General features: G+C 46.5%; 1 protein-coding gene across 3 annotated transcripts in view; it reads right to left on the bottom strand.

Moving 5' to 3' along the window:
- Positions 1-24,905, bottom strand: part of Ulk4 (unc-51 like kinase 4) — a 294,534-nt gene that overhangs the window by 217,265 nt on the left and 52,364 nt on the right. For all 3 annotated transcript variants that reach the window (XM_057769024.1, XM_057769023.1, XM_057769025.1), the window contains 3 exons: positions 20,488-20,571; positions 10,830-10,991; positions 10,296-10,478 (listed from right to left, as the gene is read on the bottom strand). In XM_057769024.1, the coding sequence (XP_057625007.1) occupies positions 10,296-10,478; positions 10,830-10,991; positions 20,488-20,571 (429 nt within the window). The remainder of the gene's footprint in view (positions 1-10,295; positions 10,479-10,829; positions 10,992-20,487; positions 20,572-24,905) is intronic.

The following is a 24,905-nucleotide window of genomic DNA, read 5'->3' on the forward strand; positions in this document are numbered from 1 at the left end:
TGAGTCCTGCACTCTCTGGATCACACCAGAGTCCTGCACTCTCTGGATCACACCAGAGTCCTGCACTTTCTAGATCACACCTGAGTCCTTCACTCTCTGGGTCACACCTGAGTCCCTGAATTCTCTGGATCATACCTGAGTCCTCAACTCTCTGAATCACACCCAAGCCTCTCTGAATCACACCTGCATCCTACACTCTCTGGACCACACCTGAGTCTCTCTGGATCACACCTGAGTCCTGTACTCTACAGAGTCAATACAATCCCCATTACACTCCCACCACAAGTCTCTATAGACCTTTAAGAACAATACTCAGCTTCATATGGAAAAAGAACAAACACAGGATAGCTAAAACTGTCCTGTACAACGAGAGAACTTCTGCAGGCGCCACCAACCCTGATTTCAAGCTCTATTATAGAATTATCATAATAAAAACTGCATGGTATTGGCACAAAAACAGACAGGCAGATCAATGGAATCAAATAATTGAAGACCCATGTGTAAATCCACACACCTGTGTTCATCTGATTTTTTGAGACAGAAGTCAAAATTATATGATGGAAAAAGGAGCATATCTTCAACAAAGGATGCTGGCATAACTGGACATCAACATGTAGAAGAATGCAAATATATCCATATCTACAACCCTTCACAAAACTCAAGTCCAAGTGGATCAAAGACTTCAATATAAATCCAGTTACACTGAACCTGATAGAAGAGAAAGTAGAAAACAGCCTTGAACGCTTTGACACAGGAGATCACTTCCTGAATATAACCCCAGTAGCACAGTCACTAAGATCGACAATTAATAAATGGGACCTCTTGAAACTAAAAAGCTTCTGTGAGGCAAAGGACACTGTTAATAGCACAAAATGGCAGCCTATAGAAGAGCATAAGATCTTCACCAACCCCACATCTGACAGAGGGCTGATTTCCAAAATATATAAAGAACTCAAGAAACTAGACATCAAAAAAACAACAACAACAAATAATCCAATAAAAAATGGGGTACAGATCTAAACAGAGAATTCTCAACAGAAGAATCTGAAATGGCTGGGAAATACTGAAAGAAATGTTCAACATCCTTCATCATCAGGGAAATGCAAATCAAAATAGCTCTGAGATTCCATCTTATGCTTGTCTGAATGGCTAAGATCAAAAACACAAGTAATATCTCATGCTAGAGAGGATGTGGAGCTAGCTCCTAGCTAATATCCCTAGCAACAGTGTGTATGTAGCCTGAACTGGCCACCCCTGTGACCAGGCAAGACTTCCATGGGAGGGATTGGGACACCAACCCAACTCTATAACCTTCAAATTACAGTCTGTCCTGCCAGGGGGATGTGCCGGGAGAAGGGTGGCACAGAAACTGTAGGTGCCTGGTCCAGCCTGAGACCCATGAGAATGCCAGAACCCAGAGGCTGGGTGGTCCAGAGACCAAACATGACTGCGGAGGAAAAAATGTCAATGTATGGATGCCTAAAAAAATTGTGCTACTCACAGATTGGTGCCCAGCCCCGTAGTCAAGAGAGAGGCTCCATCCAGGAACTGATGGAAACAGATGCAGAGACCCACAGCCAAACATTAGGCTGAGCTCGTGGAATCTTGCAGAAAGAGGGGGAGGGGGGATTATAGGAGCCAGAGAGAGCGGTCAAGGACATCACAAGAAAACCCACAGAGGCTCAGAGACTTAACTGACAACCAAGGAGCCTGCATGGGGCTGACCTAGGCACTCTTATGTATGTTACAGTTATACAGCCTGGTGCTCTTAGGAGACACGTAACAGTGGGAACAGAGGCTGTCTCTGACTCTTTACTGGCTTTGGGGATCCTATTCATCACAAAATAAAAAAATATGTATGAACTCACAAACTGTATGCTTTTCTATTAATAATACTGGTGATAAAATTAGTAAACTTTTAGTAAATATAGGGATTTTTGAACAAGACTCTTTTTACCCCATACCCCACCAAAACCCACAGAAAGGGACACCTATAAGGTGGCCTGTGCCACCTTTTATCTCAGGAAGGGAGAACATCACAGTCCCTAAGAACGATCTTAGCTTCAGCTGAACACAGATCTTTTGTCTCTTCTACCAGTTAGCCCAGGACCCAGGGCTGGTGAGGCCACTGAGCACCCAAGGCACAGATGCCACACAGTTATGAAGAGTGTCCAGAGACAAGGGCCACACTGCATGAAGCTGTGTCTTCCTGCATGGATTACCATTTCTTCCAGCCCAGTGGAACTTACCCAGCCAGGGGCTGTTTTCCCTAAGTCGTCAGGGCTGACTTGGTGACAGAGGGCAGCTTGGTTCTGCTGGGTGCTTGAATCCATTCCCAGCCAGAGGTGCAGAGAGTTACATTACCACCTTCCTCGTTCAGACACAGATGGCGGGGAGAGAGGCAGAATTAGAGACAGAGGGAGAGACAGAGAGAAAAGAGCAGTTAAAGGAATACACAGAGGACAGGCAGATGGACAGGCAGGCAGACAGGCAGGCAGATGGACAGGCAGGCAGACAGGCAGAAAGACAGGCAGGCAGACGAACAGGCAGGCAGTAAGACAGGCAGGCAGACGGACAGGCAGGCAGAAAGACAGGCAGGCAAGCAGGCACATTTGCTTATATTCTTAATGGAAGATGAAAGCAGGTTATGTAACAGAAAATGTTATGCTTGAGGATGGAAAAAAAAAGCATCGTAGTTGTGGTTTCTATTGCTGTGCTAAAAAAAAAAAAAAAAAAAAAAAAAAAAAAAAAAAAAAAACCAAAGCAATTTGGGAAGGAAAGGGTTTATTTCATCTTACAGCTTACAGTCTATCACACAGGGGAGCCAGGGCAGGAACTCAAGGCTGGAACCTGGTGGCAGGAACTGAAGCAGAGGCCAGGGAGGGGTGCTGCTTACTGGCTTGCTCCCCATGGTTCACTCACCCTGCTTTCTTATAGAACCCAGGACCATCTGCCCAGAGGTGGCACTGCCCACCATGAGCTGGGCCCTCCCGCATCAATCTTTAAAGACTCATCTGCAGGCCGATCTGATAGAAGCGTTTTCTCAGTTAAGATGCCCTCTTCTCAGATACGTCTAGATCTGCACCAACCTGGCAGAAACCAAGCAGCATACAGGTGTGTGTGTGTCTGTTTGTATATGTGTGTATGTATATGTGTGTGTACACGTGTTGCCACAGCACACATGCGTACAAGTCAGAGAGTAACTGTTACAAGCCGGTTCTCTCCTTCTGTGCGGGTTCTAGAAATTGAACTCAGGTTGTTAAGTTTGGCAAAAAGTGTCTTTAACCGCTGAGCCACCTCACAGGCTCCCGGTGGCTCCTTCTCAGCTGAGGAGGTGGGATGGGCGTGCCCAAATGTGCACGTGCAGGCGAGAGGAAGACTCCAGGTGCTGGCTTTATCTCTGCCTTCGAGACCATGTCTCCCAACTGAGTCTATAGCTGTAGCCAGTGAGTCTGGCAGCCACCATGCCCCTCCCATCAATGGAGGACCCACACCCAGCTTCTTGAGTGCAGGACCCAGGTCCTCACACGTGCTACCAAGCGCTCTTACCCACTGAGCCATTTCTCCAGCTGCCAGGTTAATATTTTAAATGATGATAAAACAGATCAAGCATTAGGAGCGGGAAAGTCAAGGTCATTTTGAGTTACAGAGGGAGCTTAAGACCAGCCTGGGATACTAGAAATGCTGCCTGAAAAGAAAAAGCAAATTGAACTATTTTAGAATCCACTCCAAACTAAAAACAATGACGTCAATGGCTAAGTCTCTGTGGAATTAGCAGCGTCACAGAGAGGAGCATGAGAGAATGTGAAGCGCACTGACTAACCTGCTTGTGTATCCTGACACGAGACTGTCTCAAGAACAAACACACACAGAATTGTATTTGAAATTATATTACTGTTACCATCCTGACCAAACATTCTAAAACAGTAAAATTACTCCACATTACAAGCCAAGATTTTTAACTTAAATTTTTAAAAAACTGACATAAACATGTAGTTAGAAATGCTACCACCAGCAGGTGACATTTTTAAATAGATGTTCACTGACTTCGTCAATCAAAAGGACTGGAAACTATAGCCAGCCCAAACCCAAGGAGAGCCCCCTGCCAGACTCCTTGGAGAGACAGACTGCTCAGATCCAGAGACAAGACATCCAAGCTGGAAACGACTGTCACATCACACAGCAAGACGCAAGGACCACAGGAGTCAAGACGCAACACCCAGGAGGCAACTCACAGCCTTTAGAAGAAGAAGCTGTTCTGTGGTATGACACGCCAAATCATAAAATCTGTGCAAGCATGAGAATACTCAAAGATGCAGCCTTTGGAGACCGCTAAGCAACCAACTCATTATTCTGCAAACCAGTAAACATATGAACAAAGTGTTTACCGTGCCTTTGCTCCAGGAAAATGCACCAGATTGCTCCTCCGCCGTCTTCCCAACAGAGGAACACTGCGGAATAAAGACAAACGACAGGGCGTGGAGCCCAGCGGAGCCCAGCAGAGCCCAGCAGAGCCCAGTGTAGGCAGACAGCACTGAAGGTTGCTGAAGCCTCCATAGCTGGTGCAGATTGTGCCTGAAGCACCCAAATCCAGTGCTGCTCCTCACATCAGAAAAGAGGCAGCTAAGTGACGACTGTCTCCTCTCCCGGGAGCAAATCCACTTCCTGGTGGAGTTTATCCTCCCCCAGGAATCCAAACCTGTAAACACACAGCACAGGACACACACACCATGTCAAAGAATGCCCTGTCTTTACAGCATTTGCTAGGTCCAACCAGCAAAATCCAGGTGGGCAAAAGTCTACAGAACTCCGAATCTTTTGTACAAAAAAATCTATTATAGAGATGGAAAAAGATAGAAGGGGACCCTCAAGGCCGAGAGGAGTAAGTAGACCTGTGAAACTGAGGCCGGAGGCTTGGGTAGATCCCAATTCAAACATCTAGCAAAGAGTCACGTGTAAGACAATGAAGAAACTGTGAGCCTGACAGATATCAAGGACTGACAGGGCCGGCGAGATGGTTAAAGGTGCTTGCAGCTGACGCTGATGATTTGACCCCCAGGAACCATGGTGGAAGTAGACTGAACTCCTGCAAGTTGTATTATGACCTCTACATGCATGCTGAGTGTAGTGGCATTTCATTTGTATTTTAATAAAGTTGCCAGGCAGTGGTGGTGCACGCCTTTAATCCCAGCACTCAGGAGGCAGAGGCAGGTGGATCTCTGTGAGTTCAAGGCCAATCTGGTCTACAAGAGTTGGTTCCACAAAAGCAACAGAGAAACTTGGTCTTGAAAAACTAACTAACTAAATAACTAAATAAATAAAGCTTGCCTGAAGATCAGAGAGTAAAACAGCCCCTCTGGTCAGCCTTACAGACCAGGCAATGGTAACAACACACCTTTAATCCCAGTAGGCACACTAGCTTGCCATAGAAACCAGGCAGTAGTGGTGCACTCTTAATCCCAGCCCCAGAGGAAGGAGACAGCTCTTAGACACAGTCTCATTCTGAGATTCCTGGAGGCAGGATCGCCATTTTAGACTGAGGTCAAGGTAAGAGTCAACGGCTGGTTGCTTTGCTTTTTGGATCTTCAGGTTGAACCCCAATTTCTCTCTCTGAATTTTTATTCATCGTGCTTCAGCTGAGGTGTGGAACGTCATCTATAGACACAATTATAGGCATGCACACGCACACGTTCATATCCAAAAGACCTAAGCCAATACTGTTCTGTGACATGGTGAATCAGGAAGTAATTGAACAATGATGTGGGGTCAGGGTATTTTGCAGAGGGAAAGGAATGCACTTGAATCAATTATATTAGTAGTGTGTGTTCTACTGCTTGTGACAGGTACATATGGGGCCTAAGTCATTCTGCCAAATTCATATTTGAAGCTTTTCATCAGACACATGTGCCTAAGTCTACACCACTGTGGCTACTCCTCATGCTGGTTTCCAGTTCCTCATCCCACTTGGAAACGCAGTGAGTTTACTGGGATTCCTTGCAGCATCATGAGTGTGTGTGAAGAATTACAGACAGGAGCATGGTAGCTCAAAGGCAATGGCATCACCAAAAAGCCCGGCCTAGCTGTGGACTTCGAAAAGCTGCCATCTTTGCATGGCGCAGGCTGCTCTACAGACTGCAGGGCCCTCCCTTCAGCCATCATTACTGCTTCTATAACCTCAGGGATGGAGGAGTCTTGTGAGTCTGGTCAGTTTCAGGAACTCCTGAGACTTGTGAGTTGTTTACTTTCTGAATGTTAACCAGCCTGTCTCAAATCCCAGGAAATTGCTACAAAATATCCCCACCTTGCACACACAAGCAAGCACATGAAATACAAATGTGCATACCATACATGCACACATATGCAAGAAAGTAACCAAGCATGTCCATGCAAAGCCAAAGGAACAAGGGTTACCCTGTAACACAGAAAACTACCAAACAGCTGCTATTCTATTTCAGCCAAACACCATAAAAAGCACAGCCGGTTCCATTAGTAAAAGAACTGTGGGGTCCTAGACCACATCTGATCATGACAGGGCACCCCAACACTATCCCCTGACAAAGCAGTGCCTGTGGAAAGCTGGGGCTTTCACTGCAACTCTGTGACAACCAGGAACTCTTCCCCAGCTGGGTCCCCCTTCCCCTGCTGGATCCCCCTTCCACAGCTGGGTACCTCCTTCCTCTGCTATGTTTCCCTTCCCCAGCTGGGTACCTCCTTTCCTCTGCTAGGTCCCCCGTCCCCAGCTGGGTCCCCGTCCCCAGCATTGCTGTCAGAGCACACTGGATGGGGATCACAGCTGGCTTACGTGCAGCAGTAGCAAACTCCGTCCCTTTCCATTTGACTGTCACCAGAAGGTGTAGAGTAGGAAGCCCACATCTGCATCCCCTCCCGTCAGTAATGCAAGTCCCATCCCCAGACATCAGCATTAGCGCAGATCGTCTCCAGGAGCCAGTTCCCTGCCAGCCAGCCAGGTGCCCATCATAGAAGACAAAGTGGAAAGCCTTTGCCAGTGCCACAAGGGGCTGGCTCACTTGTCCCCCAAGTCAGGTATCAAAGACCTCAACAAGGAACCTGAACGGCTTGCCCAACCCAGTAGTGAGGAGACAATGCCTCCTTCCCATGCTAGTATGGTGTCAGATGGCCTACAGACAGAATTTAACTGTCATCAGAGTCTTATGAGATGCCACCCAAGACGTTGTCTATATATTGAGTTTCAATGCTCAAGAGGAAAGCGCCCTGCTGTAAGTCAGCACGATTGGGTAAGTGTGGCTCCACCCAGCTTTGTACTTAGGGCTGCATTTCTGCCATGATGAGAAACCTCCTACAAAATGTCAATACTCGTCCCATGGATGGTTCAGTGGGTAGGCACTTACCAGGAACTGAAGACCCACATCAGTCACTAGAACATGCATGCAGGGGAGGACCAGATCCACACGGCTGCCTCTGACTTACACACACACATGCCATGGCACACGTGCACATGAAATCACTTACACACAGTAATAAAGTTTAAACAAAAGAAGAACAGGCCCTGCCTTTGTCACAATGCTTTGAGCTCATCTGATCTCAGAAGGCAGGCAGTGAGGGACCTGGTTGGTACTTGGGGGAGAGAAAGGACCGATACTAATTAGAAGTCAGCAATCACCCTTCATCTACCCATTCATTCATGTCTTTAGGAGACATGGAAACACAGTTACATGGCCTGAAACAATTAATGCATCTCATTGTCCTGATTTTGCAAAAATGTTAACACAATATTGTACTGAGAGTTTAAAAAATAATTCTGCTAAAACCCTCAGCCTCTCTGACCACAGTCAGACAGTAAAGTTTCCGAGGGTGACTCTCTCTGTATGATGACGGGAGCATTTCATAACCTGGAAAACTGAATAGCAAATCTAACACAGATTGACAAGCGGCACTTGCTTGCAGCCATAGCCTCTGAGCAACACTGGACTGGAATCAAGGCAACGAGTGCTTGGCTCTGTGTTTAGACTTTCGAATATGGAGCTGCTGGAGTCAAGTGTCACCTCCACAGAGTCTATAACTGCCTGGGAAACAAGCCTCTAGAAACAGGAAGGATTGGAAGAGCCCACCCACTGTGGGTGGAGCCAACTGCTGGCCTGGATCCTGGTCTGTACAGATGGAGAAGGAACAGAGCAGCCTGGAGCCATGGCTCTCTGCTTCCTGGTTGTGGATGATGTGAACAGTGGCTTTGATTCCCTAACCCTGGCTTTCCCGCCATGACCTACCGTACCCTTGACCGTGAGCTAAAATGAACCCCTTTCCTTAACTGTGAGTGCCAGAGAATTTTATCACAGCAACAGAAACTAAGGTCCCACACAAGTATGTTATTAATGCAACAATTCTAACTTTAGACATTAAAAAAAAGACACAGCATTTAATACAGTAGGACCACAGCCAACAGTGGGTTTCAATGGCCCTGTTCCACCATCCTCCATTGAGATCTCAAAGTTCTGTCTTGAGAGTGAGGGTGCTGCCCAGGGGCAGAGGGCATTGTCTAGTATGTACAAGCACCTAGATCCATGCCCAGCACAGAGTGAGTGAGTGAGTGGATGAATGATGAATGGATGGGTGGGTGGATGGGTGGGTGGGAGGGTGGATGGATGGAAGGATGGATGGATGGATGGATGGATGGATGGATGGATGGATGATGTGGAATTTCCCTCTGTATAATGTGATTACCATTAATGATTAAAGAAACTGCTTTGTACCTATAGGAGGGCAGAACTTAGTTAGGCAGAAAAAAACTAAGCTGAATGCTGGGAGGAAGAAGGGCAGAATCAGAGAGAAGCCATGGAGACGCTGGAGACAGACACTAGTTGGAATCTTGCCAGTAAGCCACAGTCACATGGCGATACACAGATTAATAGAAATGGGTTAAATTAATATGTAAGAGTTAGCCAATAAGAAACTAGAGCTAATGGGCCAAGCAGTGATTTAATTAATAGTTTCCTGTGTGATTATTTCAGTTCTAGACAGCCAGGATGAACAAGCAGCCTGCTGCTACAGATGGATGGATGGATGGATGGATGGATGGATGGATGGATGGATGGGAGGATGGATGAATGACTTAGATTTTAAAGTGTGTTTCCCCATCCCTGGACCAGGCAAACAGATTGCTATTGGGAGCATTCTTTTTAAGAAGTTTGGAAATACTACACAACCAAGAATATGCATGCCTTGACTCGTTACTTTACAAATGTGTGCACAAGCATGGTCTTTTTTAACAGCTGGCACCTCACTGTACACATGCTTACACATGCTTCTGAAGTATTAGGTTCAAATCACTCAGCAGGCACAGCATTCACCTGCAACACTGAGGCAGCAGGGCTAAGCGCCTGCATTCCCAACACGCCAGTCATAGAGGTGATGGTAGCACACATCACTCTTCAGAAGGGCAAGAACTGACATGTGGAGACAGGTTGGTACGGAGACACAGTCATAAACACCGTGCAAACTGGATGCTGTTTTAAAGGTCATCAAGAGCCCCAACAGAGATGAAGTCAAAAACAGGGCCAGAAGACTTTAAGCGGGGACACAGGTTAGAGAGGAATGGACATGTCCAGAGGAAGCGGAGATGGGGGGGGGGGCTCCCCTTAAGTAACAGAGCACACAGGAATGAGCCAGGCTGCACAGATGCAGTGTGAACGGGAATGAACTGGACTGCACAGATGCAGTGTGAACGCGAATGAGCCAGGCTGCACAAACGCAGTGTGAACAGATCACACAGAAATGAGCCAGGCTGCACAGACGCAGTGTGAACAAAACACATGGCGATGAGCCAGGTTGCACAGACGCAGTGTGAACAGAGCACACGGGAATGAGCCAGGTTGCACAGACGCAGTATGAACAGGGCACACGGGAATGAGCCGGGCTGCACAGACGCAGTGTGAACGGGAATGAGCCGGGTTGCACAGACGCAGTATGAACAGGGCACACGGGAATGAGCCGGGCTGCACAGATGCAGTGTGAACAGGGCACACGGGAATGAGCTGGGCTGCACAGACACAATGTGAACTGAGCAGCATGGAGGACGCCCCGGGAGCTCTGCTATTTCTCCTCACTGAAACAAGATGGCAGAAGCCAATGCTGGTGTCTATTTAATCACCGAAAGCGGCTGCTTGCTTCTTGGACTGAACGTTCTGAGGGACATGCAGGGTCCACAAAGGTCAGAAGGCCTCCTTGGTGTGACACCTGACCTAGGGGGCTGACATTTCACGCTGAACGCACAGCCGTGGGGAGACCGCTGTTTCCAGCGAAGCTGAGCAGAGACACACCTTTTCTTGGATCAGCCGCTGCAGGTGAATCCCACAGGACAGCATGGCTGCGAACAGCGTCAGCATGTACTGCTGCACTTTGCAGATGGCAGAGGCCAGGGAGCCGATGACAGCATTGAGTCCCACCTTCTCGATGACGTTCTGGAAGGCTGTGGGAGACTGGCGTGTGATTCTGCACAGGGCCTGCAGGAAGACAAGCATGGATCCGTCACAGACTCTGAGGATACTGGGTACCCTCACCCTACAGATACCACGCGGCCCTGCTCAACAGAATGGGCACAAACCCTGCCGCTTTGTCACTCGTGTTAGAGCCATGAAGTCGAACATGAGAATGCGCATGACCGGGACCCACGGCCGTCAGGGGTGTCCAATGTCATGCCACACAAATCCCCAAACTTTCCTAGGCCCGTTTTAAGAATTCACCTCTTGAGCTGCTCCTCAGCATTTCTGCCATTCCCATTAAATCCACCTCACTCAGGCACATCTCCTCAAACATGGCGTCCCTGGACAACCTCCAAGGATGCTTTACGTTACCGATATGGCCGTTATCCTCAGGGAGTCCACCGTGGAGTGTCTGAACAGGTGCCACAGGACAGGCCCGACTTCCCCGGTGATGAAGCCCTGCGCCTGGGCAGAAAATGTTGTGCAAACATTCTCAATAATCTTGGCAGCCATGTGATTGACAACTCGCTCTTCCTGAAGAATGAACAAAGAGCAGAGAGAGTCAAAAAGTGCCGCTTCCCCAAGGAAAGGGTCTTCTTCACTGTGAGAAACCTGCATTTGTGGTTTCCTCAGACGTACTCGGGATAATGTTCTGATCATTATGAAGCTGCTTCAAAGAGCCACAGGTTCACTGGCAAACCTGGAGAGCACGACCTCCATGAACTCAGTGGGAAGCAGAGCACAGCTCTTCACCTGGTTTAAATAAAATCAAACGGGAAAATGCCCCAGAAGTTAAGAAACACAGTACAGTGTGAAAAGCAGACAACTGGTCCACTGCAAGGAGCTATGGGAATAGCCCTCTGAGCTCAGCCCAGCTTGCAAGGGTCTGGGGACTCTCGGCACGAGCACACCACTCAAACACAGGATCGGACAGTCCTAGCAAAGACATGTCCACAAGGGTAACAAAATCACACCCAGATTAAAATGAACATCAGCCCATCAAACTGTTTTCAGGAAGCACAGACCTACTTAAAAGGGCCAGAGGACCAGCTCAGCAGGTAAAGGTGTTCGCCGCCAATCCTGAGTTTGATTCCTGGAACCCATATAGAGGAACATGAGACCATTTCCCCCAGGTTGTCCTCTGACTGCTGAATGCACATCATAGCACGTGGGTGTCCACGAGTGTGCATATACACCCAGTGAATGAATGACTGAACCATTGAAAAGTGTGAGTGCTTAAATGATGCAAAACTTCAGCACTCAATGAAGGTCACACTTTGGCTCTGACTGCTCCTTAAAAATTCCCAAGCAGATAGCAGAGTGCAGCTCTGCATGAGAAAACTCAAGGCTGGGGAGTGGGACCAGTTGGTGGGATGAGTAAGTGAGGGACCAGTTGTCTTGAAAGTAAGAGGCCCTTTTGTCAGAACACATATGAAAAGGGCCAGGCATGGTAGTGGGGTTGGAATTCCACTGCTGGGGAGGTGGAGACAGGGGGGTCCCTGAGAGCAACTCTCCAGCCAGACCAGCATACAGGGCAAGTTTCAGGCTCAAAACAAACAAATAAATAAATAAATAGAAATGTGTGATGCTGGAGGAAGGAAAGCTAAAGTTGTCCTCTGGCCGCACACACACGCATGCACATGCATATGCAAACACACATGTGCACATGCACACACACAAAATTCAATTAATAAAAACTAATGGATTTAGTGGAAAGATCTTCAGTGATTGTTACAATATAGCCTATACATTCAACTTGGAAGAAGAAAGACTAAGAAAAGAGTAGAAGATATAAAAATGACTCCAGCAAAAAAATCCAAAGATAATGTGATATTTCATATACTCTGAATAGGGCTGAAGAGATGTCTTAGTGGTTAAGAGAGGGTACTGTTCTTTCAGAGAAACCAAGTTCTGTTCCCAGCATCATACTGAGCAACTCACAACTGCCAGTAATTCCAGATCCAGGAAATACAATGCACTCTGCTCTCCTCTGTCCTCCTTGGGCACTGCTCTCTCTCTCTCTCTCTCTCTCTCTCTCTCTCTCTCTCTCTCTCTCTCTCACACACACACACACACACACACACACACACACAAATAATTTTTAAAAATTTAAAACAACATTGCTACAAAGGGTATGAGACTATATTATTCTAGTCACCCTTGATGGACCTCACAAATCAGTCCTACTAAAAAAAAGTAAATAACGCAACACCTGGGAAAGGTCTTTGTCAGTGAGACACTCCTCAGAGCGCAGACAAGCACTATGGCACAGGAAAGCCCTGGAGGTCACGCTGTGGAGGATCCTTTATTGACTGTTTTCATCTAGCTGAACATAAGAAAGTGGATGCAGCAAGGAAATCCTGTGAAAGTGACGGAAGTAGAGACATTGTAGCAAGTATGCCGGCAGGCAGTAGAAACATTGTTGCCGGCCAGAAGTAGAAACATTGTAGCAAGTATACGTGCCTACTTAAAACATGAGCAGACTCCTAGTGGAATAAACCCCTCCAAGGTAACACATGCAGGAAGGTCTCCAGTGGAATTCATCACCCAGATCATTCATACAAGAGAACATGTGAGGTGTCTCGACTGGAGCCCCCCCACCATATGACTTCAGAGAACTCATACTGGAAATAAATTTTGAAAGTGCTGAATCTTAAAGACACTGCAGCTGGAAGGCCCGTGTTAGGGACCACACAGGAAAGTCCGCTGGAGAAGAACAACAGATGTGAAAGGTTTCTAGGATATCAACCCTAAGCAAATATGATCGCTAATTTCTCACGGTCAACTAACTGCATTTAGAATCCACTAGGAAACACACCCTTGAACAAGTCTGTGACGTCACGTCCAAAGACATTTAGCTAAGAAGAGAAGTCCTACTGCTCAAGTCGGTGATACCATACTATGACCTGAGATCTTAGGTTGAGAAAAAAAAGTTAAAAAAGGAAAAAAATGGAAAGAAAAGAAAGTCAGAATTCTTCCTTATCTGCTTCCTGCTGCACTGAGAAGTAAAGAATTGAGGAGTCCGAGCCACAAGTTATCATTGTGGGGCTGCCTGCCACCAGGCCCTCCCTGCTTTGGTGGACCGCACGCCCTCAAACCACAAGGCAAAACAAACCCTTCCTCCCTCAGGCTTCACTGGCAGGGGATTTATCAGAACAACAGAGGAGAGTAACACAGCAAAGCACAGAAGAATTTAGTCTAAAATAAAGCCAATATGCTAAATGTGAGAAATCGTCAGCAGGCTCTCCCCCTTGTTGTGTTTATGAGAACTCACACAGAAGAGAGCTCCTTCTAAAGCTAGAGTGTGACAGACTATTCAGAGGATACTCAGGCCTCACTAAGCATGAAACTCTTCTAAAATTAATATTGATTAGTGTAATAAATATGGAAAGATCAATAGCTAGATGGCTCAGTTTTTCAGGAAACAAATATTTTTGAGAAAATTATAAATGTGGGAAATCCTTCGGTTAGAGCGGTCACCTTGTCGCTTTTCAGAAGGCTCCAATGGTAAGAACTTTACAAATGCAGCCCACTGTAGGAAGGAGAACTCATTGGGAGGGACACATCCGTGCAGCTGGTGTGAATGTGGAGCAGCACATGCAGTGAGTACGGCTGCACCCTATAGGCATGCACCCTGTAGGCAGGCGCCCTGTAGGCATGCGCCCCATCTTCAACATGGGAAAACCATAACTGGGTTTGTTTAGAGATTGTTTTACTGAACATTTGACAATACGAAAAGAAAGCTATAAAGATATCAATAAAAGTTTTCCTTGTTATTTAAAATAAAGTCTTCCTTTAGAAGAAATCTTTGAATAAAGAAGAGGGGATGTTTCCAGAAACCAGGCAGCCCTCACTCAACAGCAAACAGAGAGAACACAGCTCTGAGTCACTATGACCCAGCAGGATTCCTCAGAGTGTGCCTGTGGGAAGTGGAGCATTTTCCCCAAGAGCTGTGGTAGATGCCTGTGCTCTGGTCCAGAAGAAGCCTCTGCCCACAGTGTTCATTTTAACTAGAAATACACTTGTTTTACCTAGATGGAGTATTGAATAGATGTCAGAACACATTCCAAGAATGAAGCTGTGTAGAGAATTCTGAGTGCTTGTGAGAAAACCCGAGAAAACAAGACAAGAGTTGAGTCTTATGACCTTAGCTTCTTCAAATACAGAATTATTTTTCGAATATTGATGTGGGATGTCCTTCTGTATATGTGTTGCTTTAGTGGTTGATGAATAAAGCTGTTTCAGCCTATGGCAGGGCAGAATAAAGCCAGGCAGGAAATCCGAACAGAGAAATCTCTCAGAGAGAGAGAGTGAGTCGGTGGAGTCAGGGAGATGCCATGTAGCTGCCAAAGAAAAAAGACGCCAACTGCCAACCAGAACCTTACCAGTAGGCCACAACCTTGTGGTAATTCATGGACTATTAGAAATGGGATAATTTAAGATTTAGCTAGAAATATGCATAAGCTATCAGCTAAGCAGTGTTGTATTAATATAGTTTCTGTGTTATTATTTGGGTCTGGGTGGCCGAGAAATGAACAAGCACTCTCCTTCTTCAAAATGGCACACCAATAGGGGGCAACTGCATCCACATAAAACCAGGGAGAGCTGGGAAGGAATTCTAGACTCAAAAGAACAGAGTTTAGCACAGGTTCTTGGTAGCCACATTTGGGGTGGGGATGGGCTCTGTTTGCTGGCAGTGAGCAGGGGCACCGCAGCTCCTTTAAGAGAAGGCTTCCTGGTTCATGCTAGTTGCACGAACAGCTCTGGCTCTTTCAGGAGGCCAGGCACTTGAATGGAGTTTGTGGGTAGCCTGCTGCAAGTTATTTGGTGGTAGCATGGGCCAACTGCTTCCCAGAGTTGAGGTGGTGAGGGCAGCTCCCACCTGGAAGTCCCACAGTTGGTGGTAAAGGTACCTCTACCATATTGAAATGTTGAGAGAGGCAGAGTCAGCATCCAGGGCCACTGCAACCAAGCTGCTTACCATTTTAAAAGTGTTCCTGGTCAGAAAATGATTGCAGATAAGCAAAAATAAGATTCAGACAAAAATAAACCTCTGAACAGGTCACAGTATGTTTCAAAAATGTATGTAGGCTTGGGAGAGAGAGAAAAAAGTATAGACAAGACTACAGAGAGTCATAGATTAAAGGAGTAAAGATAACAAAATAAATATTAAAATTAATAGAGAAAAAATAAGCCATGTAAAGATGAAAAATACACAGAGAGTTTGGATTGTGTATATTATTGTGTTTTCTTTGGATTTTTTGACTGAAGAGAGACATTGGATTGTGGGGGCTGCTAAGCTAACCCAACATAAAGGTATCTTGAAAATCTGAGTCTAAGGATATGTTACTTTAGAAAAGAGATTCTGCTTTTGTTTCCACAGAAGATAAGAACCTGTGGTTCCTTCCAGGCTACCATAGTTTGATGAAACAAGAGCCTCTGAAAGTTCTCTGTGAACCCTAAAAACACTTCGCCCAACAAAAAGCAGGAAGCAGTTTGGAGAAAACTATGCCCAAACTCCCAAAGTGATTATTTATAAATGTTTGTTTTCATTTAAAAGGGGTTGGGTATAAATTGCTAATGGCCACAGTCAATCTCTTTTTAAAAAAAATAATAAGGAAGATATGATATAGCAATGAAAACTTTACATTGGTATGGACTGGATTTACATTGGTCCTGGATGCATCAGGCAGTTTTGTCATCCCAGGGACCACTGCACCCTAGCTCTGGGAGAACACGTGTGTCCATGTCACATTCTACATGGACTCTATCAGTGGGGCTCTCACTGCCAAAACCACACTGAACTGCTTCCCCAATACAAAGAATCTTCATAAATTATAACAAATCTTGAACCTTCCCCCCAGACACACATATACATGTCAAGTCTTATGTATACATGCATGCACACACAACACATATAACTCAGGGTATAAAAACGCAAGCGTGTTTATTGGCACAGGAGACCACTTGCTAAATATAATCCCTGTATCACAGACACTGAGAGAAAAAATGAATAAATGAGACCTCCTGAAACTGAAAAGCTTCTGTAAAGCAAAGGACATGGTCAACAAGACAAAACGACAGCCTACAGAATGGGAAAAGATCTTCACCAACCCCACATCGGACAGAGGACTGATCTCCAAAATGTACAAAGAACTCAAGAAATTTCTCAACAAAAGAACAAATAATCTAATAAAGAAAAAATGGAGTACAAACCTAAACAGAGAACTCTCAACAGAGGAATCTAAAATGGCTGAAAGACACTTAAGGAAATGTTCAGCATCCTTAGCCATCAGAAAAATGAAAATAGAAATAACTCTGAGATTCCATCTTACACCTGTAAGAATGGCCAAGATCAAAAACATTGATGACAACTTATGCTGGAGAGGTTGTGGGGTAAAGAGAACACTCCTGCATTGAATGCAGGAATGCCAATTGGTATGGCGATTTCTCAGAAAATTAGGAAACAACCTTCCTCAAGACCCACCCAGCAATACCACTTTTGGGCATGTATATATCCAAAGGATGCTCAATCATGCCACAAGGACATGTGCTCAACTATGTTCAGAGCAGCATTGTTTGTCATAGCCAGAACCTGGAAACAACCTAAATGCCCCTCGACCAAAGAATGGATAAGGAAAATGTGGTACATTTACACAATGGAGTACTACACAGCAGAAAAAAATAATGACATCTTGACATTTTCAGGCAAAAGGATGGATCTAGAAAACATTGTATTTGAGTGAGGTAACCCAGATCCAGGAAGACAAATATCATACGGACTCACTCATAAGTGGCTTTTAGACATAAAGCAAAGAAAACCAGCCTACAGTCACAATCCCAGAAAACCTAGACAACAATGAGGACCCTAAGAGAGACATACATGGATCTAATCTATGTGTGAAGTAGAAAAAGACAAGATCTCCTGAGTAAATTGAGAGCATGGGGACCATGGGAGAGAGTTGGAGGGAAGGGGAGAGGCAGGGAGGGGAGCAGAGAAAAATGTATAGCTCAATAAAATCAATAAAAAAGAAAAAAGAAAAAGAAGCAAGTGTGTTACTAAAACACAAACTTTATCCATATTTTCAAATTGTTAGTAATAATTTGGTGATCAAATAGTATTCTCGTGGGGCTGGAGAGACGGCTCAGCGAGAGCACTGACCGTTCTTCCAAAGGACCTAAATTCAATTCTCAGCAACCACATGGTGGCTCATAACCATCTGTAATGAGATCTGGTGCCCTCTTCTGGCCTGCAGGTGTACATGCAGGCAGAACACACTCGATATAATAAGTAAAAAAATCTTTAAAAAAACAAAACAAAACACTTCAGGGCTATCAAACAGTATTCTCCATGTTAGGTCATCTGCAAAACCTGCACACAGAGATGGGAAGGCAAAAGTAAGAAACAGAGGACCCACGCTCTCACAGTGGAGCTACGGAGCTCTCCCCTGGCACCTGCAATGCCCACGCCCACTCTCTCATGGCCACGGAGTTCACCCCAGTGACCTGTGATGCCCAGGTTCACTTTCTCACAGCCATGAGGCTCTCCCCTGTTACCTGCAATGCCCATGCCCACTCTCTCACAGAACAGAGCCACCCTAGTGACCTGCAATACCCACACAAAGCCTGACTCCTAACACCTCTAGGAGTCCCCACCCCCAATGGCCAGTCTCAATGAGACCAGTGGCCACATATAATCTGTTCCCTGATGACTGTGAGTGCCACCCCTTATCTGTCCAAACAAGACTCCACACACCCAGGACACATTTTTGTAGTAATTAATGTCATTAGCCTCTGGCTTTTCCTTGGGTGGAACCATGTCAAACAGCATCGATAGACAGAGGCCACCAACCTGCTAGGCCAGTTTCTAAGCACTCTGCATGGTGACATGGGAGCTAGAGGACAATGGGTCACAGGGCAGCCATCTGTGTGGAGCTCGGGACAACAGCAACAAGCTCCTCATGGGGCAGGAGGGCTCACAGAGGACCGCACACATCTGCCTGCCGGGCTGCCCTGGAAACATCTTGGACAGAGGCAGGGTAATTAACAGCATCTTATAGAGCAGTGGTTCTCAGCCTTCCTAACGCTGTGACCTCAATCCAGTCCTTCATGCCATGGTGACCCCAGCCACAACATTATTCCATTGCTACTTCATGACTTTTGCTACTGTTACAAATCATAATGTAAATATATGATATGCAGGACTCCTGATATGCCACCCACAGGTTAAAATCATATATATGATATGCAGGACTCCTGATATGCCACCCACAGGTTAACAACCTCTGCTGCAGAAGACGGCCAGGCCATGCTGTCCATATTTCCCATCATCTTCCACGGCTCCCAAGACAGGGTTTCTCTGTGTAGCCCTGGCTGTCCTGGAACTTACAGAGATTCACCTGCCTCTGCTTCCCGAGTGCTAGGTTTAAAAGTGTGTACCACCCCCTCATCCATTGCTGGTGGGAATGCAAACTTGTCCAACCACTTTGGAAATCAGTGTGGCGGTTTCTCAGGAAATTCGGGATCAACCTACCCCAGGACCCAGCAATTCCACTCTTGGGAATATACCCAAGAGATGCCCTATCATATTACAAAAGCATTTGTTCAACTATGTTCATAGCAGCATTATTTGTAATAGCCAGAACATGGAAACAACCTAGATGTCCTTCAATGGAAGAATGGATGAAGAAAGTATGGAATATATACACATTAGAGTACTACTCAGCGGTAAAAAACAATGACTTCTTGAATTTTGCATACAAATGGATGGAAATAGAAAACACTATCCTGAGTGAGGTGTCCCAGACCCAAAAAGATGAACATGGGATGTACTTACTCATAATTGGTTTCTAGCCATAAATAAAGGACATTGAGTCTATAATTTGTGATCCTAAAGAAGCTAAATAAGAAGGTGAACCCAAAGAAAAACATATAGTTATCCTCCTGGATATGGGAAGTAGACAAGATTGCCAGGCAAAAAATTGGGATCTTGGGGGTGGGGTGGGATAGGGGTAAGGGGAGATGGGGAGAGAAAAGTGAGAAGGGGAGGATGGGGGGAACTGGGGGAATTGGGATGGTAGGGATAAAGGAAGGATGGATATGGGAGCAGGGAAGCATATATCTTAATTAAGGGAGCCATCTTAGGGTTGGCAAGAGACTTGAACCTAGAGGGGCTCCCAGGTGCCCAGGGGGATGTCCCCAGTTAGTTCCTCGGGCAGCTGAGGATAGGGAACCTGAAATGGCCCTATCCTATAGCCATACTGATGAATATCTTGCATATCACCATAGAACCTTCATCTCGCAATGGATGGAGATAGAGACAGAGACCCACATTGGAGCACCGGACTGAGCTCCCAAGGTCCCAATGAGGAGCAGAAGGAGGGAGAATATGAGCAAGGAAGTCAGGACCACAAGGGGTGCACCCACCTACTAAGACAGAGGGACTGATCTATTGGGAACTCACCAAGGCTAGCTGGACTGGAACTGAAAAAGCATGGGATAAAACCGGACTCTCTGAACACGGCAGACAATGAGGGCTGATGAGAAGCCAAGGACAATGGCACTGGGTTTTGATCCTACTTCATGTTCTGGCTTTGTGGGAGCCTAGCCAGTTTGGATGCTCACCTTCCTAGACTTAGATGGAGGGGGGAGGACCTTGGACTTTCCACAGTGCAGGGAACCCTGACTGCTCTTCGGACTGGAGAGGGAGGGGGAAAGGAGTGGGGGGAAGGGGGAGAGGAGTGGGAGGAGGGGGAGGGAAATGGGAGGCTGGGAGGAGGCGGAAATTTTTTTTTCAATAAAAAATACAAAAAAAAAATACAAAAAAAAAAAAGAGTATGTACCACCATACCTGGATTTCCCATCATCTTTTAAACAGGGCACTTAAACAAACAAGGATGCCAGCTTGCCTGGGTTATTTAAATTCAGGAGCAACACTCAGCTGACAAGCAAGCCCAGCTGCTGCAGGCTACGCTCCTCGCCTGGAGGGTGACTGCAGTTGCCAGGTCTGTGGAGAACAAAGGCTCCTTACCCCTTCCCGCAGGCACCTCATCAGCACAGTGTGCGCAGCCAGGGGCACAGTCCAGCAGTCCCTGGGGTGCTGGTTCTTTTCTTCCTAAAAAAAATGAAGGTGAGGGAAGACAGTGAAGATGGTGCCAAAAGATCTTCACCCGTTGAGCAGAAACCTCCAATCCACCTCTGAAGCTGTCCAGGTCCCAGAGAAATCACCACTGGCTCCTGACCCGGGTCTCCTGCTGCCGTGTGCACACAGCATGCCTGCTTCTTATCCAGCATAGCATGCTGAGCAGCCCTTGCGCGGCCAGCTGTGTCCCCAGTCCACCGAGCAGCACCCGTTATCCGGAGTGAGGTGAAGATGCAGCACACGCAACTGCTACCAGAGTGATCACACCAGAGTGATCACACCAGAGTGATCACACCAGAGTGATCACACCAGAGTGATCACACCAGAGTGATCACACCAGAGTGATCACGGTGAAAACCAGGCTCCGGCAGCCTCTGCTACCAGAGTGATCATGGTGAAAACCAGGCTCCAGCAGCCTCTGCTACCAGAGTGATCACAGTAAAAACCCAGGTTCCGGCAGCCTCAAGAGACAAGGCCAGGCCACTCGCCCTGTACAACCTTAGACAAGGAGCAGAGAAAAGCAGAGGGAGGAAAGAATGTGCTGGGAGGGGAAGACAGAGGTGACCCCAGTCCATCTGCCCCCTACCCTTGCTCCTCCTTCCACAGACCCCATCCCCAGCCACTGGGATCACCTGGCCTACAATTCTCCACTCCTGTCAAAAGCCTGAAATGCCTTCCTTTCTGGCCATACTTTTGCCCTTACTGGGAAGTCCAGGGTGCAGGCAGATGGTTATTGCTTCCTCCAGGTCTAGGCTCAAGCAGCGGGGTTCCGGCTTGAGGAGACACCACAGGTCAGAGTCCATGAGCAAAGTATGATCAGCACCCTACGGCACCTGGACCCCACTCTCTGGCCTTTCATCTCTATTTCTGTGTCTAACCTGTGACCCTCCTGCCACTTGGTGCAGTGCCCCCTCCCTGGGGAGCCCGGTGAGAAAGAAATAACCATGTTCACACTGGGAAGCTTGTCAGTGTCCTGAGGGACAGCCCCCACTCCCACACACACACTGGGAAGCTTCCCAGTGTCCTGAGGGACAGCCCCCACTAACACCTCCGTCCACTTTGGCTCATGTTGTAATATGAGCGGCCGGGCTGCTTCCCATCGCCACCCGGCTAGCTTTACCCAAAATAATTACACGGAAACTGTATTCTTTTAAACCCTGCCTGGCCCATTAGTTCCAGCCTCTTATTGGCTAGCTCTTACATATTGATCTAACCCATTTCTAATATTCTGTGTAGCACCATGAGCTGGCTTACCAGGAAAGATCTTAACCTGCGTCTGTCTGGAGTGGGAAAATCATGGCGACTCCCTACTCGGCTTCTTTCTCCCAGCATTCTGTTCTGTTTACTCCACCCACCTAAGGGCTGGCCTATAAATGGGCCAAGGCAGTTTCTTTATTAAATGAAAGTAACTCCTCCATCATTAAAAAAAAAAGAAGAAGAAGAAGAAGAAGAAGAAGAAGAAGAAGAAGAAGAAGAAGAAGAAGAAGAAGAAGAGGAGGAGGAAGAAGAAGGAGGTAACTGGTGTTTTGGGATGATTGGTATTTGTGAATTACTGTTTATAAAAAATTGTACTGGTACTGTTTCTTGTATATTGATATGTTGAATATTGAATGTGAGTGTTCCTACCTCTATTTTTGTATGAGTATGCTTATAACTTTGTCTATATTGTTTTGATACATCTACCATATTACATTGTACATTTCTACCTGATACTATATGACATTGTTTACAGTTGAAGATCATTGTCTTCATATATTGCACAGTTGTTTATTCTTTTAGTCTTCAAAGTTAGATAGGTATTGAGAATTATATGTTTGTCATATTTATTTTTAAGTTAATCAGGTCTTTTAGTTACATAGAGATTATATTTAGTATAGATAGTATGATCTTCAGCCTCTTCGAAGAGCTGTAGAAAATGGCCTTTAATCTAACCTAAAATTTCTGTGCCAAAGAGACACAATTACTCCTGGCAACACCACTCTACTCCCAAGAGAACGTTGAGCACCAAAGACACTCCACTGGGAGCTTGTCTTCTTGGCAGAACTGGCCTTTGGGTTAAGAAAAGCCCATACCTCAACTTCTGACAAAGATACAGAATATCCCTAAGTGGATAAAACAGGATTGTCTTATCTTGCCAAGACAGGGTAGGATAGTCCTAAAAAGTTCCTTGCCTTTAATAATGGTATGCCAGTTATGTTAGGCCTTAGCCAAAGTTGGTTGACTCAACATTGCAAACGAGACTTTGGGTGATTGCCCAGGTAGTCAGTTGTCTCTGTCAATTGTTGCACATTTTGGATATCTCTCGATTGTTAAGTAATATTTATTCCCTTCTCAGATCTTTGACGGAGTTGAAGATTATATAATTGTAGTTACTCTCTATGTTATTTAGACTCCTTGAGATAGAATGTTTAGCAAAAGTTTTGTTCTCAATATTGTTTGTTATATTTATTATTTGTTATTATTGTATATAGTTGTATTTGGTTTGGTTCTATCTTATTTAGACAAAAGGGGGAGATGTAGGGACATAGCCCCACCCATTGGGGGCGTGTTCGCCTCGGGCTAATGTTTACAGATAAATCTGCCGGGCGTGAGCCCAGCAGCCCTTTTCTTTTGCTCCGCTTTTCCAGTGCTCCGCGGGAACCTGTGGTCCTGTAAGTCTATTTCCTTATTAAAGCTGTATATATCTATATAATCTGTCCGCATTCAGGCTCAGGGCTTCATTCCCAGTCTGCTTTCTCCAGGCCCACGGGCAGCAGGTCCTCTATCACTCCTGGACACAATATGTCCCCCCCTCCACTGATTCTGTTCTCCACCTCAGTAGGCTGACTGTCTCCCTCTCCAGACACCCTCAGCTACATAGTGCGCTCCAGGCCCCTGGGCTCCAGGAGGCGCCACCTCCTTCTCCATCACCTCAGATGACCATCGTGTGCTGGCTTCTCAGTCTCCTCAGCCCACTCCACCTGACTCTGCACCCCCACTGATGGAGGAAGGTCATTGGTTAAAAATAAAGAAACTGCTTGGCCCTCATAGGTTAAAACATAGGTGGGTGGAGTAAACAGAACAGAATGCTGGGAGGAAGAGGAAGTGAGCTCAGACTCGACAGCTCTGCTCTCTGGAGCAGACGCCATGCTCCCCTCTCCCCGGCAGACGCAATAAAGCTCCGACCCAGGATGGACGTAGGCTAGAATCTTCCCGGTAAGCACACCTTGGGGTGCTACACACATGAATAGAAATGGGCCAAGCAGTGTTTAAAAGAATACAATGCGTGTGTTGTTATTTTGGGTATAAAGCTAACCATGCGGGAGCCGGGCTATGGGAAGAGGCCTGCAGCTCCATACTACACCCCATTCCAGGTAAGAGTACATAAACAGACAGTGTGGTCACCAACCATTCTGTGATGTGTGTCGTGTGTGGTATGTGTCTATGTTCACATACATACAGGCGTGACAGCCAGAGGTTGTCGGCAATCTTTCCCGAGTCTGGCTTCTACGTTGAGGCAGCACCTCTCACTTGAACCCAGAGTCCACCAATCCAGCTAGCCTCGTGAGCCAGCTTGCTCTGGGAACCCCATCTCCCACTACACCCAGCTGGCATTTATGTGGCTTCTGAGCTAAGTCATTTCTCTGTCTCCCCAGACCCAAGTTCCCAGAGGCTTTCCTGTCACCACCCAGTGGGTTCTCTTCAGTCCTCTTAGACCTTCGATGGCCTCAGCCCCAGCGAGGCTCCCTCTGCTCAGAGACCACTACTGCTCCTCCCCGGCTCATTCTCCTAGAACCTGGGAGTCCTCTATCCATTCCCTTCATTTAAACCAGAGCAGAGCTAAGAGGCTATGGTAACACCTTACGAGTTCTCCGTGCTCTTGGGGTGAGGCATCCGTCTGGGCCATGGCGGTCTTCCATCACCCCACCTCTGCAGCCTCCTCAGCCCTCCCTGCCCACCCCAGGGACTCATTTGTGTACTCATTTACTGATTCATCTGTGGCCCTGGGGATTGATCCCAGGGTCTCACACCTGCTGGGCTCTATCCCCAACCCTCAAGAGGACACTTAACTAACATACTTAGACCTCAGACTTCTAAACGGACATGCAACCACAAGACAGAGCTGAAGAAAGAACAAGACAGAAACATATTCTAAAGGAAATAAATACGTCAGAATAGAGATGGGGGTTACAAAAAAAGTCCAGGAGGGGAAGAGGCTGGAGAGGGTACAGGCCACTCGGGAGCCAGGAAGGCTGGCTAGGTCATCCTGAGAGAGAAATACAGGTGTCACGGGAGAAAGTGTGTACACAGATACACGGGCACAGCAG

The sequence above is a fragment of the Chionomys nivalis genome, chromosome 4, assembly GCF_950005125.1.
Source record: "Chionomys nivalis chromosome 4, mChiNiv1.1, whole genome shotgun sequence".
Taxonomy (NCBI): domain Eukaryota; kingdom Metazoa; phylum Chordata; class Mammalia; order Rodentia; family Cricetidae; genus Chionomys; species Chionomys nivalis.